General features: G+C 49.3%; 1 protein-coding gene across 4 annotated transcripts in view; it reads right to left on the bottom strand.

Moving 5' to 3' along the window:
* Positions 1–16,325, bottom strand: part of Slc37a1 (solute carrier family 37 (glycerol-3-phosphate transporter), member 1) — a 55,575-nt gene that overhangs the window by 36,098 nt on the left and 3,152 nt on the right. For all 4 annotated transcript variants that reach the window (XM_006524097.4, NM_153062.2, XM_011246396.3 and 1 more), the window contains exons 2-3: positions 14,105–14,322; positions 7,251–7,332 (exon numbers count right to left, since the gene is read on the bottom strand). In XM_006524097.4, coding sequence (XP_006524160.1) covers positions 7,251–7,332; positions 14,105–14,160 — 138 coding nt within the window. In that variant the 5' untranslated portion in view covers positions 14,161–14,322. The remainder of the gene's footprint in view (positions 1–7,250; positions 7,333–14,104; positions 14,323–16,325) is intronic.

The following is a 16,325-nucleotide window of genomic DNA, read 5'->3' as shown; positions in this document are numbered from 1 at the left end:
TCCATCCATCCATCCATCCATCTATCTGTCTACACACACACCAGTAAGGCAGATGGCCACCAGCCTCCCTTACCAGGACCAGCAAGCTGTAATAGGACAGAGGCGCCTGACTGGTGGTAGGGACAGAGAGGGAACGGCATGGCATGAGGAGCATGAAGACTGACAAGTCACAAGCGTCCTGCCTCGATCTCCCATCTGCACAGAGGCTGCTGCTCGCTTATAGAACAGTGACTGCGATGCTGAATACCAGGCTGTCTACACGATGTGTAGGATGGAGCCACCTGAAGAAGGAAGCCATAATTCCGGCGGGGGTGGCCAGGACTATCTCCTGGGTGAACTGAGGGGCAGGAACTCACTCTGTCACATCTGTGTCCCCTACCGCTAGATTTAATAAAGGCCCTGGGTCACATGAAGCTCAGAGGGAGCAACCCATCAGGTATGGGTGAAAGTCGGCAAGGGGGAACTTCTGGTCAGGGAGATGCTCCTCTGGAGACAAGAAATTCTTCAAGTGTCCAGGAGCTGGATCCTGAGTCATGGGCCTGGAGCGGGTGCAGAAAGCTGATCCTGTCAGGCAGTGGTGGCGCACGCCTTTAATCCCAGCACTTGGGAGGCAGAGGCAGGTGGATTTCTGAGTTCAAGGCCAGCCTGGTCTACAGAGTGAGTTCCTGGACAGCCAGATCTACACAAAGAAACCCTGTCTCAAAAAAAAAAAACAAAAAAAGGAAGAAAGAAAGAGAGAGAGAGAGAGAGAGAGAGAGAGGGATGGAGGGAGGGAGGGAGGAAGGGAGAGGGGGAGGAGGGAGGGGGAGGGGGAGGGGGGAGAGGGAGAGAGAAAGCGGATCCTGCTTTATAGCATGGGGCAGGGAGCCACCAAGCAGGCAGTAGGCTTGTTTACTTCTGCCAGGACAGAATAGCTATCATCTGTCATCTTTCAGATGACAGAATAGTCTTGTCATCTGAAAGGCTGCCTTGGTCATCCTGGCTGGACGCTAGATTTCTGGACACAAGTCACTGAGCCCCAGTGTATGAATGGAGCTTCTCTACTTCATTGGCTTTGTGCACATCCCTGAGCTGTTCTGACTTAAACGTCAGCCCCAAAACTCAACACCTTATACACTGAAGTGATTGCCTCCCCACAAGCTTCCACTGGCAGTATCTATGTGCTATAGGGGCTCTGGCTTCTTTGTCATGTTAAATAGAACACAGTCACTTGGCCCTTCCCCCACTCAGGCCGCTACCCCTGCCAGGGCCACTAAATTGTGGCTCTGTGTGTGTGTGTGTCTATCCCATTTCTACCTGTGAGACCTCAGCTTTCTGGCTACCTTAGTAGGTGAGAGTTCCTGCCTTCCCTACACTGTTCTTCCTCAAGGCCACCACACCCAAAGAGGCTTCTGTTTTGCTGCTCACCTAGAACAGACTCAGGCCAGGAGGGACTCATCTGCCAGACGAGGCAAGCTTCTAATGCCAGCCTTGCACAGAAGTGAGGGATATGGATTCTATAGGCTGTGCTCGGAATAGAATCCCTGAACCGTCTCCTGTGGCTTAACCTGTCCGGGGTATATCACCCATGAAAATTAGAACAACTTAGGGATGATCCCAATCTTCCATACGTCTCAGGAAAGGTTTCCAGGTCCTGCCATGGTGAGCAGCATCGAGTGCTTTGGTTAGTTAGGGTCACGGGCTCTTGGTTACAGACAGGCGTAGGCTGGGACTGTGGACTACCGTGTCTGCTTATAACTGACTGACCTCAGTCACGCTCCCTGGCCATCAGCTCTGAAGCCAACATGACAAAGAATGAAGTCATAGGGTGGCTGAAGGATGGAGTTCACACAGAGGGCACCACCCAGGTCCTTACCCTCCAACCGGGCCAGCGCCTATAGGTTGACGCCACTCTGCCTGGGCAAGGCTTCCACAATTAACCTCTGGTCTCGATGGACATCACCTTTCCCCTCCCCTCCCCAGCCTTTCATGTCAGAATGTCATCTTTGCCTCTTCTGTAGCTCTGCCAGGAGGCTGCCTCCAAGACATAAAGAGCTCTGAGGATATCTAACTAAGCACATTAGTTTTCAATAACATTGCTCTGTTTTAATATTTCAATGATGTTTGTTCTGAAAACCTGACATTTGCAGGAGAACAAACTCTCACGTTGGACTGCAGTGAGACACACTAGGCTCCCACAGACTGATTGCCAAGGAAACATTTGGGGGAGGGGCGTGTCCCATTGAGAACCACAGCTTACGATGTCAAAGCAGTATCTTTCGCAAAAAAATTAACAGGATTATCTTTCAGCGGAGCTACACCGAAAATCTATCAGCCTGCTATAGCAGTTGGTTAATGAAAACTGATCAGGGAGTTAAAAAGTGTTTGCCTTGCAAGCATGAAGACCTCAGATCTCTGGAACCCATGCTGGGGTGGGGTGGGGCGCGGGGGGGGGGGCATCCATTTCCTCCACCTATCCCTGGGAAGGTGGAGACAGACAGATCTCTAAGCATAGCTGGCTAGCCAGGTTAGCCTACTTGGCAGGCTCTAGGCCAGTGACTCCAAAACAAAACAAAACAAACAACCATACAAACAAACAAGATGGAATCTGGCCAAAGAATGATTCCTAAAGTTGATGTCTGGCTTCTACATGCATGTACATATATGCATACCTGCATACACATAAGCATGCCTGCATACACATGTGCATACATACTCTTTCTCACACACACAGAAGACCCAATCAGTCAAAAGAGTGTCAGGGCTAGTGAAATGGCTCAGCTGGCACGGGTGCTTGCTGCCAAGCCTGAGGACCTGAGTTCAATCCCCAGGGCAGGTACAAGGAAAGACCCAACTCCTACAGAACATCATTTGACTTCCCAATGCACCCTCCCCACACATACATACATACATACATACATACATACATACATACATAAATGTAACTTAAAAAGTTAAAAAAAAAGATAGTGGATCCTATCTTTGGTGACCTAAATTTTTACTCAAAAATGCCGTAATTTTCTCAAATTTTCACCTATTGAATATGTCCATGCACTTTGTTTCCCCTCTGGGCCAGTATAAACGATGCTGCAATAAAGACATTTATACTAGCTGGGTGTGGTGGGACATGCTGTACTCAGAAGTCTGAGACAGGAATGCTACAGAGTTCTCAAGGCCAGCGGGGTTTCCCAGTAAAACCCTGTCAAAACGACAACGGAAGATGCTTCTGTGTTAATTATGGATGCTTGTTTTGATAGCTTTGACCAAATGCCTGAGAAAAATAACTTATAATTGGGTGTAGTTTGGCTCTTGGTTTGCTAGGACAGTGGGCTGTCTTTGGCCTCAGGTTTCTGAGCTGTGGGAAGGCGGGGCATCGTGGTGGGCGGGGCCTCGGCAGGATATGCTCTTCTAAGACCCACCCCCCAAGTGATCCATTTCCTCTGGCTAAAGGGATCTTCCACAATGTCCCAACTGTTCAAATTGAATCCAGTGGTGCTTAATCTACTGACAGGTCAGCGCCTTCGAGATCTACTAGGATTCTCTCACCTCCTGGGCATCACTAAGCCATCAAGCGACAAGGTTACCCATCCCAGGCAGCAATCTCGGAATTAAAAACAGTTGTACCCTCCTCTGTTTTAAGCATTTTGCCTGCTCTCGCGCAACAGCCTAATACTTTGATTATGGTACTTAAAGATGCACTACTTTTTTTTTTTTATATATATTTTTACTTTGTTTTATTTAAAAGTTATCTTTACCGGGGCGGTGGTGACCCACGCCTTTAATCCCAGCACTTGGGAGGCAGAAGCAGGTGGATTTCAGAGTTCGAGGTCAGCCTGGTCTACAGAGTGAGTTCCAGGATAGCCTGGGCTATAGAGAGAAACCCTGTCTCGAAAAAAAAATCTTTCTTTTGGTTGTTGTTGAAATAGGCTCTCTCTATGTAGCCCTGGTGGCCCTGGTACTCCCTATGTAGGTAGACCAGGCTGGCCTCGAACTCTCAGAGATTTTCCAGGCCTCCAGAGTGCTGGTATTACTGGAGCACTTTATCATGCCTGCCTTTTGGTGATTAATTCCTAAGGAGTATCTTTTCATATAAACTTTAGGATTCTTTTATTTGATTAAAAACTTGGCTGGGTGTGACGGTACAGGCATGCCTTTGATCCCAGCACCCAGGAGGCAGAGGCAGGCAGATCTCTGAGTCTGAAGTCAGCGTGCTGTACTTGGTGAGTGCCTGGCCAGCTAGGGCCACGCAGAGAGATCTTGTCTAATGCGGAAATCTCTGCTGAGGTTTTCCCATGACCACAGGAAGCACTGGAACTTTTCAGAAAACAGCTTTCCTTGACAGCGCTGGCCTTTTTAATTTTTGTTTTCTGTTTGCCCTGGCGTGGGTTTTGTTGTTGTTGTTTTGTTTTTGTTTTGTTTTGTTTTTCCATTTTCAATTTTGTGTGCAAAGAGGGCTGTCAACAATTATCCTCAAGCCAGCCTCCTCCAATCCCTCTCCCTCTCTCTCTCTCCCACCCTTCCTCGCTCTTCAGGGACCATGCAGTAACCTTTCTGAGAAACCATCTATTTACAGATTCTGCTCTGGCCCAGCCTGGAGGAAGGTCCCCCCAAATTCCCCTCCATTGGGATATAGACCCCATCTGCCTACCAGCCAGGGAAAACATCTGCCTCAAATAAAGATGTCTGGCTGCAGGCAGAGATCATGAGAGGGAACAACATTGTCCTCTCAGCCCCAGGTTCATCAGAACGTTTTTAAAGGCACTATTTTTTTTTTAAATCAGAGAAAGATAAAAGCAATCAGCAACGGTTGAGGCAAGTGTCACCCTGACTGACCTGATGTCATCAGTTGACAAATGAGTCATGGCCATTGGGCGAATCATGGCCCGTTCTCAGTCAGGGTCTAGTAAGCAAATGTATTCCAGTTTTGTTTATAATCTTCTGGGAAATACAGACTGCAGATGGTGACTCATGGGGTCCCTGATAGAATCATCCTCGTTCCTGGATCATTTGTGTCATTTATAGCGGGAGCTGCAGTAGCGGAGGCTGCATACTTCCCAGGGCTCTGTGATGTCTAAATCATAGGTGGAGACAGCCTTGTCTGTATCAGGAGGCAAAGCAGCCTTTGGGATTCAGCATAAAGCTATTGTATACCCGGGTTCACTAGAGAGCCTGACCATATGCAAGCAATTAGTTGCCCTGGAGACTCCTGGGCAGCCCTGTTAAGAGCAGAGCCCAGGGACTAGACTGATGGCTCAGCAGTCCTGAGCACTGGCTGCTCTTCATAGGACCCTGGCTCAGTTCCCAGCATCCTTTTGGGCAGCTCACAATTGTTCATCATTCTAGATTCAGGCTCTCTGGCACCCTCTTCTGACCCTGAAGGCAGGCATGCATATAATGCACATGCATACATGTAGGCAAAACACTCATACCCATAAAAAACCCTAAATCTTTAAAAAAAATAATAATAATAGAGGGCTGGAGAGATGGCTCAGCGGTTAAGAGCACTGTCTGCTCTTCCAGAGGTCCTGAGTTCAATTCCCAGCAACCACATGGTGGCTCACAACCATCTGTAATGGGATCTAATGCCCTTTTCTGGTGTGTCTGAAGATATAGCCACATACACATACATACTCATATACATAACTTAAATAAGAAACAAGAGCCTGGAGCCAGGGGACCAATGTAGAAGACATTAAGGTGAGCTCCCTTCCTCCTGACAACAAACACAAGTCCTTTCAACCATGGGCTCTGAGACTTTGATTCAAACTAAGGCGCCTCTTCAAAAAACCTAGAGGTCCCAAGGGTCACTTCTGCATACCTAAGGCAAGGAGAGTGTGACCTTGACCTGTGTTCATCAGAGTCCAAGGGCAAGGTCCTGCCCTGGAGACCCTCCAGTGGCCATGCCCACCTCACTCACCATTCCTGTCCCACAGGCAATGACTCCGTGGTGACACTCTGCCCTCTACCTGGTACTGGACGTGGTCCCTCGCCCACCCATGTAGGCCTAGCATCAATCCCGGAAGCCCCGGCAAGGCTCCCTGACTATGCTTGATCCCATGCCTTCAGTGATCCCAGAGGCCCCTTGTAGGTGTGGCCTGATGTTTGCTTTCTGTGATATGCCTCTGCCAGGAGCTAAGTGTGAATTCTCTAAGCAGGAAGGAATCACAGAGACAACATTCCAATTTCCAGGGCTGGTCACTGGTGCTGATGTCAGAGCCCTTGTCACATGTCATACACGGGGGCTTTTAATGCCACCCACTACTGTCCTCTGAAAGGCCTTCTTACTTGAAGGTCTCCAAGTGCTTCCCTGGAAAGTACTGGCTACCCCTTACTAGCACCGCCCTAGACAATGAAAAACTCTGGAGAAGGCACCCAGAACCCCAGAGGCAGTCATCCTTTATACTGTCTCCAGTGCCAGAAGCCTTTCGGGGGCAGCTAGCCCAGCTCAACTGGTAAGGTCATAACTCCAGAGTCCTGGGCCAGGTCCCTGCCGACTGTTGGAAGGCAAGCAGGGGACAGAGCTGTAAAGAGGTTGATCTTGGCACCAGACAGCATCCTTGGTTCTTCTACAATAGTCAGAAGCCATTCACTCCTGTAGTCAACCCACAAATCACACCCACTTCCGTCCCTGTTCTGATGTAAATACAAAGACTTGATGGCTATTGGGACACCTGTTCCCTAACTGTCACCTGCTCTCAAGGGTACACCCAGTGTCTGCACTACAGAGGCTGCTCCAGAGCAGGGAGAGAGGTCAAACCGCATCTAGAGTAGGAGCCACTTGGAGAAGCATTTAAGACTGGATCCACCAGGAAAGGAAACCCAGACAACATAAGTATTTAATTAAGTTTGGGAATTCTGGAACTGTAGTCTGATGGAGTCCTGCCTCTGAGGGAATAAAGCATGGAACATTGTAAAGATTTGAGTTCCTTCAGAAGGGTAGCAAGAACAAAATGTAGCAAAAAGGGCTGGTGAGATGGCTCAGTGGGTAAGAGCACCCGACTGCTCTTCCGAAGGTCCAGAGTTCAAATCCCAGCAACCACATGGTGGCTCACAACCATCTGTAACGAGATCTGATGCCCTCTTCTGGTCTGTCTGAAGACAGCTACAGTGTACTTACATATAATAATAAATAAATCTTTAAAAAAAAAAAAAAAAAAAAAAATGTAGCAAAAAGGCCCCACAACCAAGATGCTAGCTTGTCTCTAGCAACCCCACCCACTTCCTTCTGCTCCCCCACCTCCCACAAAGCCCTGTGTTGGAAGATCTCTTACCTTCACTATGCTGATAGGCTTTCGGGATAAGTGGAAGCTTGCATAGAGCAGAAAGGTCAGCATAAAAATGAAAGCCCGGTACCTGGAACACAGGAGAAGTGTCATACTGTGCCACCTTCCAGTTAGTCACACACCGGCCCCGTTTTCAATCTCACAAGGAAAGGCAGCCTTGAGCCCTGAGCCCCCAGCTCCAGTCCAGGTGCTAACAGCCAACATTGTTGCTGTCTTCAGACATACCAGAAGAGGGCATCAGATCCCATTACAGATGGTTGTGAGCCACCATGAGCCACCTGGGAATTGAACTCAGGACCTCTGGAAGAGCAGTAAGTGCTCTTAACCACTGAGCCATCTCTCCAGCCCACAGCCAATTATCTTAACAGCTGCTTATCTCAACTCTAACTCTTCCCTGTAGAAGGGACCTCAAAAGCCAGTGAGGCTCTGTTCTCTGAAACCCGGACTTAGGGGAGAGCAGTCGTCTGGCCAGTCCCTTGCGTACTTCTAAATACAGCTTGCTTTAATCAGACATTCATGGTTATGTTTTTTGTTTTGTTTTTGTTTTTTGTTTTTGTTTTTGTTTTTTGTTCTTTCTCTCAGAAGCCCTGCAGGATCTGGGAAAAGCGAACAGAACATCGTTTGCTCCCCAACCCCCACAACAAACAGCTCTCTAGTGGACTCTGCCTGGGAAGTCTACAATTCAAGCCAGGTTTGACACCCATCTACATGGCAATAGTGTCAGACTCCAGGATTGAAGAACCCATCCTCCCACACAGTCCCCACTAATACACTGACATCTAATAAATTGGGGTTCCTTCAGGCCCCGATGCTTGTTCAGTTCATTTGTGTGAGTGGCTCTCCACACCTGGAGAAACCCTCTTTTGCATTTGCTGTAAAGCCCTCAGAGCCCAGCCAGGTAGGCAAGAGTTGTCTCCCCTGACTAGGAGACTTCTGAAACCATAAACTGTAAGAAGTGACCATCTCTGCAGGATGCTCAGGGCTTGAGAAGAGTTGTCTAAAGCCTGGGCCAGCCAGTGTGGGGAGATCTGCGAGGAGAGTTGGCTCTGTGAGGGAAAGTACCTGACAGCCTCAGCTTGAGCCCCAGAACCCACAGAGTCAAAGGTGGGACTCCATCCCTGAGAGTCACACTCGACCTTTGCAACTCACCAGTGCAGGTGCGCATTCACACCCATACACACATAAACAAAACGAATAAACAGATGTCTTAAAAAAAAAAAAAAAAAAAGACTAGAGGCCAAAAACAAAACAAAGCACAAAACAACAAAACCAAAACCAACCACATTTCCAGACTTAGTTAAAGAAGTGAAGAAGGCAGGGTGGTGATCCTGTGGAGTGGGGCAGGGTGGGGGAGGGAGGAGCCAAACCACATTAAGAAACTTGCTTCTGAATAAAGAGCTCTCTTCTCTCTGGAGAAGCCTGGGGGGGACGTTCCTCTAGGACACTCCGTCCAAGTCCACGAGGTGACCCGAAGAAAAGCAAGCACTTAGTCTCCCGCACTTAGGAGACAGAGCTGGGCACATGCTGTCTCTCACTGTCTCTGCTTGTATGTGTGTGTGTGTGTGTGTGTGTGTGTGTATGTGTGTGTGTGTGTGTGTGTGTGTAATGCCTCTGAATGCCTCCCTAGAGCAGAACACAAGGTACTTTCCAATCTTTGGCTGAAGCTGCTCTGCTGCCCATCCCCCGAGCCTGAGGCTGGGTGTGATGCCATCCACTGACCTCCAGCAACCTTATTTCCGTTTCCAGCTCACAGCCGGACTCTAGCTCCTCTCCGGATACTCAGCCTGGGCAAGGCTATCCCTCCAGAGTCTCTCAGTTAGACCCAGGAGCCTGGGATATCTTCCAATGGCCCCTGCCCAGTCCTGCTTGGCTAAGGTTTTACCTGGTAGGGGGATGACTCATGGCTTTAGGCTGTGTCTGTCCGGTCTACTCCACTGCTAGAATTGAAACCTCCCCTATAGTGAGTGATAAGGGCAGAGGAGCCCAGCCCAGCCAAACTGCATTCCTCAGTCTCAGTAGGTTTCAGTCAAGGAGACTTGAAGATAAGTTGAGAGTAGCTTTGAGCCCTAGTTTCTACCAGGCCCTTCTGCAGGTGGCTCTGGGAAGGTGGTTGGGACACGCAGGCAAAGCGGCTCCTCAGGACAAACCCTCATTCATGCTGGGGAAGCCATGAATGTACCCCTTCAGGAAGAGAGAGCCTCACTCAGTCAGGGCTCCTCCTGTGGGCTGGAGTCAAAGGTCAATGCAGGGAATGCAGGCAGCATTTCCCCGAGGCAGAAAAGGAAGCCTTATCTTCAAGCCTACTTCCTCCATTTCCAAAGTCACCCTTCTTCCCCTTTCCTCAGCTTCTTAGGGGACCTGGGGTGAGGGAGAGGCAATGGCTGCCGACGTCCTTCACCTTTCAGGAAGGTCTGCTGGTAAGAGCTGCTCTCAGCTAGCGGCCATCCCGCCCAGCCTGGCCTCAGGGAGAAGAGCCTCCTGTGCTGTCATGGAGTTAGGATTCTGCTAAGGTCCCTCGGAATTCTCCTGGAATTCCCTTGTTCCACCTTAGTAGCTTTACCACCATCCTCGTCACCATTCCTAAAGCAGGAGGTGGAAGTTGTCCCTTCTGCTGGACCATTCCCCCACGGACAGGAACAGGGTTCCTAACATCCCTTATTCAGAAATAAGGTCCTGAAGATGTAATGAGTTAGCCTGAGGTCTTGTCAGGTTAGGATGGCCCTAAACACAAGGACTGGTGTCCTCTTCTGAAAAGAAGATGCTAGGCTCGGTGGCACATGCCTTTAATCCCAGAATTCAAGGGACAAAGGCAGATGGATCTCTGTGAGTTTGAGACCAGCCTGGACGATATAGTGAGTTCCAGGATAGCCTGGGATAGAGAAGGAGACCCTGTCTCAAAAAAGCAAAAGTCCATGCAGAGATACCAAGGAGGGAGTGTGGTCATAGAGACAGAGCTTGCCAGAGATGCTGCAGCGCAGGCATGACAGAGGAAGGAGGATGTTATCTGAAATCACTACATGGCCTTGACCCTGCTGCACTTTGACCTTGGTTGGCCCCTCAGCCTTCCAAGCTGTGATGGACACCGTTCTTGGTGTTCTGTTCCGGGAGAGGACCAGGTCTTTGGTTTTATGTGATGCTACAGGTAGGCTTGGAAGATGAAGTAAATAAAGAGAAGCCAAGGGGCTCTGAATTTTCTCTCCAGTGCCCCCTTAAGAAGGTATGACAAGCAGGACAGGCCAATACAAGAACCGAACCTGGGTTAACCCCGAGCTTCTAGCAAAAAGCTCACATCCCATGAATGCCAGCTCAGGGCCTGGATGCACCCCAGACTCTCCTCGGGGATAGCTCTTATATTTGACACTGTAACATAACACTATTATCTATGCCACTTGAGGACCAGTAAAGTCACAACAACAACAACCCAAAATCACATACCCCGCACTCCTAATAAGCCTCCAAATATTTTAAGACATGACTTTTGTCGGTAGGGCTGTACCAATTGCCATCTGCCTACTGAGAAGGAGATCTCTGAGGAGTGGGCCGTGAGGCTTACAGACTGGCCCTACTGTGCAGAGCTCAGAACAAGCAACCTCATGGCCCGTCATGGTAGATGACAGCAACTTCCCTAGCTATAATGACGGGACTCCCTAGCAGGACAGACTCTACCCTCTAGCATGCTGAAAAAGCCCTTCTTATTTAAATGACTTTTTTTCCAGGTATTTGGTTACAAAGATGAAACAAGTAGCCCCTGGGTGGGTGGGGTCAAAGGTCAATGAAAGGTAGGTTAACAGAGGCACTGTAGTCAGGTCTTGGCTCAGTGTCACCTGGCTCAGTCATGTAGGGATGCAACAGGCGCTTTTTTGAATCCAAGCTGCTTCTGAACTCAGAAGCCATGCAACCAGATACGGAAGGGAGGTCATGTCTTTGTCAGAGCCTTGATCAGGAGAGCCTGATGCCATTGAGTTGAACATTGCTCACTTAAGATTCCACCTACCTTGGCAATAGGACCGTTTTCCACACTAAGGAGAGCATACGAATCTTGTAGGAGCATACTACGAGATGATGGGGCTGGTCCATCAGCTTACAGCCACCCCAAAGGAGGCTGGCCGCCTAGAGAGAGAAGCATGACCCTGCTCCTGTGGCTCACCGCTTGTGACATTTGTGAGGATATATCAGGTGCTGTTCTCAGGTGACGGGCCACCATCTACTTCTAGGATCAATTATTTGATGTCTCAAGTTGTTCTAGACCTGGTCAGCAAGCACTAGTCTCTCTGGGTTTCACTCATGCTTTTGCTTCCTCCTGTCTATCTTCTGCAGTCCCCGCCCATCTTCTGCAGTCCCCCACCACCACCACCGACCCCTCCCATCTTCCAGCCAGTTGAGGCATGAGTGTGTCTTTGAGATTCTGGCTCCTGTCAGTGAGAGGAGTCACACAAGGGACCAGGAGCCAGTATGCAAACCTGTTCTGGACCTCTGGGGTCCCTTCTCATTCCACCCTGACACGCCTAAGTTCCCCCTTTCCAGAGTATCTTTAGCCCCTCCTCTCCCAGCCCCACCTGCCAAAAAGGCACTGTCTGACTTCCCAGCACAACAAACATCTACATGTCCAAAATGAGAGACAATCCATAAAACTCGAGTTTGAACCTTTCAGTTACTCAGGGTCACAAAAGACTGGGTCAAGGGACATTTCTGGACTACAGGAGACAAAACCACAGGATGACAAGATGCAGTGTGGTGGCCTTGTGTCCGATCCTGGACGGAAGAGGAACTGCCGGAGATCTTACTGGACACTATATGTGGCATTTAGCATGACCACTGCTTAGAGGCTTGAACCCAGGGCTTCATGCTTGCACGCACTTTACCACTGAGCTGTGTGCCCAGCAAAAGGTAAAATCTATATAGAAATATTTAAGAATTAAAACCATATGATGCCTGCCACACACATCTATACAAAGCAGGGGAACAGATATGTTAAACAGTAAATAGTAACAACCATCGATTTATAAAACAAGCTAAAAGTCTCCCATTAAAAGTGTTTAAAGGGGGCCGGGTGTGGTGGTGCACGCCTTTAATCCCAGCACTCAGGAGGCAGAGGTAGGCAGATTTCTGAGTTCGAAGCCAGCCTGGTCTACAAAGTGAACTCTAGGACAGCCAGGGCTACAGAGAAACCCTGTCTCGAAAAACCAAAAAAAAAAAAAAAAAAAGTGTTTAAAGGGGTGTTGGCTACAGTCTCAGCAGGCATCAAGGGAAAGCCATTGAGGGATGCCACCTGCAGACGTTTTCAAAGCCACCCTGTGACCTTTGGGAGCCCAGTGGTCTTGTGTGAAGCTGTGGGTGAATCAGAATGAGACTGTAGAGACTATAATACAGGCAAGACGGCCGCTGAGCTCCTGAAGTCTCTTAGGAGCCACAAAGCAAAGCTTCCAAAGGATTCAAAAAACAAACAATACACACACACACACACACACACACACACACACACACACACACACACGCCCACACACACAAACAAAACCTTCTGTCTCCCAGAAGCAACCAGAAAGGCGAGGAGACTTCTCCCATCAGCAGCAACAGGCATTACCAGTTCCCACTACCTGTGCTCTTAAGGACTTTCTTTTTCTTCTTCCCCCCAAATCCACTTGTTTTCCTGCTAGGTGACCTTTGCCACATTTCCTATTAAAGATGATAATGAGCCCCAGGTTCTAAACTCTCCCTGGGACGAACATTTCTCTGGGAACCACCATGAACATGTGACAAAAGTCTTTTTTTTTTTTCTCATTCACCTATCCCATTAGTGTAACTTGCTAGTGCCCAAAGCACTCAACATAAAATGGAAGGAGAAGGACTGAGGCCTCAGCTCAGCGCCAGAGTGTTTGTTTAGCATGCACAAGGCCTGGGTTCGAACCCAGCACCACAAAAATAAAGCACGAGGAGAAAGGGTACGTTTTCCCTTCCTGACAGACTAGGAGGAGGGTGGAATGGAGGCTGGGGAACTCCACTCTGCATCATCACCCTAAAGGAGGACGACAAGACAGGGTCCACCTGTGAGGAGGCGGAGTCACAGAGCAGCCAGGAGAGACACCCTCTCAGGTGGCATTCTGCTCTGCCAATTTCATCTCTGCTTGTCCCAGCCACCAGGCCACTCATCTGGAACCAGAGGTACTGGGGCTTACTTCATGAACATCATTTCCATCCCACTCACAGCTGGTTGTGGTGGTTTAAATGAGAAACATCCATTACAAGGCTCTGGCATCTGAACACTTGGTCCCCTGTTGGTGATGGTATTTGGGGAGGTTTAAGGGGAGCAGGCTTGCTGGAGAAAGTATGCCACTGGGGGTGGGCTTTGGGTTTAGACTCCACCCCTATTCCCACCCCACCCCCATTACAAGTTTGCTCTTTACCTTTGGGGACTGCACGGGCTCTCAACTTCCTGCTTCAGCTGCCACACCTACCACTTGCTTCTGTGCCTCCTGGCCTTGACAGTCTCTAACTCTCTGGAACCGTAAGCCAAAACAAACCCTACCTTCTTTAAGTAGCCTGGGCTGTTGTGTTCTATTGCAACGGGAGAGTAACAGGCCAGTGTTTTTCCTCTCTCTGCAAGAATGGTGGTTATTCAAAAAGTCACCAAAACCACCCAGAAGTCCAAATGCTATCTGTGATGCCACCACCAAAACACAGGACTCCTGAGGGCTGCAGGTCACAGCAGCCACGACTCACTAGCTATGGAAAAGACCCATGCTCCATGATGAAATATGAGTGAAGAAGCCACCCGATCCCCACTGTTTCTCTGTCCCCAACACACACGTCACCACTGCAGAAGACAGACCGTCAGCAGAGCTTACCACTGATCCCTGGAGAAGGAGATGATGAAGCGGATGCCCACGGGAAGCAGAGCCATTTATGTCGTCCCCGAACCTCGGTGCTCTAGTCCCGAAGTCACACACTTCACAAAACAGGTTAAAGTTGTCTGACAGCCCCGCAGTTCACACAGCCTGGGAAGCAACCTCAAATGGGTCCTACTGGGTGCTGCCCCCTCTTCCTTCCATCAGGGGGCTGATCTCTATGGGAGAAAGAGAGGCGTTGAGAATCTGTGATCCTGACAAGAGTACCTTGGAGACACAAGCAGGCACCAGTCATCTGCAGGTGGGGAGTTGCTAACCACGCCTGATCAAAGCCACAGGGCTGATACCAGAGGAAGCGCCCACCACAGGTGCCTTGGGAAGGTTTGCTCATATGGAGGTCACATGATACTCTAATGATTCCTGCAGGGAAGTGGGCATTTATCTCTCTGCCTTTAGGGCTTTCAAAGATGAGTCTGGCCCCAAAACACAGGTCAATGTTTAGTCATGTGGACATCTACTAGAGCCCCGGGTGGAGGTGGGCACTGGGCTCATTCACTTCATTACTACCCAGCAGACTTCCTGTGAGCCTCAGCAGTTGAGGACTGTGGGCCTAGGCAGGATGGCAGAGGGATCAAGCATCAGTTGCTTAGGTTGTGGGCCTGCAATTGAGTCAGACACGCCTAACATGGGGGGGTTGAAGGTGGCGGGAAAACTTCCCATCCGCTACTGTGGTTCCCTCTTCTGTGAGTGTGTCATTAGCCTGGGAAAATGAGCCTGTTCTGAGAGCTGGGCTGAAGAGGGGCAATTCTGGAAGGGGCAGAACAAAGCCTGCATACTATTAAAGGGTCCAGCCCTTTGGAAGATACACCTCCTATCCTGAGCCCCAAGCCACCTCAGGACGTATATTCTAAAGCACTGTATTTTTTTCCAAAGTGGAATCTTCCTCGCCTATCTCTTTCCCTCCCTCTGAGCTTTCCACAGGCATGTATCATGAGCTGGGGGTGTAGCTTGTGTGAACTAGCAGGATGGAGACTGATCCCAGCAGGTCACACATACACAACCAATAACCTCCAAGAGACCAGCCTCAGAACCATCATAGAGGCGTGGAGGCCCTTTTCACCCCAGCCAGGAGAGCTCCACCTTTCCTAGGGTTCCATGGGGTCACTCATTCCTGACCTTACCCAGACCTGCAGTGATGAGCCACTAGCCCATTTGCTCCCTTAACTTCTCCAGCTAAAAGATGACGGCTTAATGGCACCATCAATGTTACATAAAGACATGGTCTCAGGAAGGCCACGGCATAGCAGACAGTTCATCAGTGTGAGTGGTTCTGCAGGTGAGCTTCAGGGAGGGCAGGGTTCCCCGCCCCATATCCTAGCTCAGAACAGAAGCAAAGAAGCCAGGGGGAGTCAGCCTGCTGGCTTAGGCCTATAGTCTCATCACTCAGGAGGCTGAGATAGAAGGACCATTTTGAGTTGGAGGCCAGCCAGGGTTACCTAGTGAGCACCAGGCCAGCCAGAGATATGGCGCAAAGATGCTGCCTCCAGACTAAACCAGAAGTTGTGGGACTTTGGCTCAAACCTCCATATTTAAATGATATCTTTCAAAGAGGGTTTGCTCAAAATGAGTTTGTTGGGCTTGGTCCCTACATGTGTGCTTCGAGTGCACATTTGAAATAATTTTGAGGTTTGATGGTTTTGACTAAAGGATTTGTTTTAAATTGTACAAGGCTTAAAAATAAAAGCCAGGATCCACTTTTTTTCCTCCACTAAAATACTGAAAACTCACCCCCGTGACCAGTGAAATCAATCTATCATACCGCCAGGCAAAACCGCCCAGCAACAGTGCCAGACAGCCTTAAAGAGTTATCAGGGAAAAAAAAAAACCCTCCTGGCTTCTATAAATAATGCTAGCCATTTCACTGAGATGATGATGTAGCTGGATGGGGGTTGGGCATCCATTCTGGAAGGAGTGCACTAGAGGATGGACAGATGTCAACTCTACATTTGGGGTATTGAAAACTCTGCTTAGCAAAGTCCTTTTCTTGCTGGCCTGAACAGCATCTCTAAAACTTGTTCCCTCAAAATTCCAGGTAATAGCTGGGTGTGGTGGTCCACGCCTTTAATCCCCGCACTCGGGAGGCAGAGGCAGGCGGATTTCTGACTTCAAGGCCAGCCTGGTCTACAAAGTGAGCTCCAGGACAGCCAGGGCTATACAGAAA

This window comes from Mus musculus, chromosome 17 (assembly GCF_000001635.26).
Source record: "Mus musculus strain C57BL/6J chromosome 17, GRCm38.p6 C57BL/6J".
In the NCBI taxonomy this organism is placed as follows: Eukaryota; Metazoa; Chordata; class Mammalia; order Rodentia; family Muridae; genus Mus; species Mus musculus.
The sequence above is the reverse complement of the archived record's forward strand: the minus strand, read 5'-3'. Positions and strand labels throughout refer to the sequence as shown.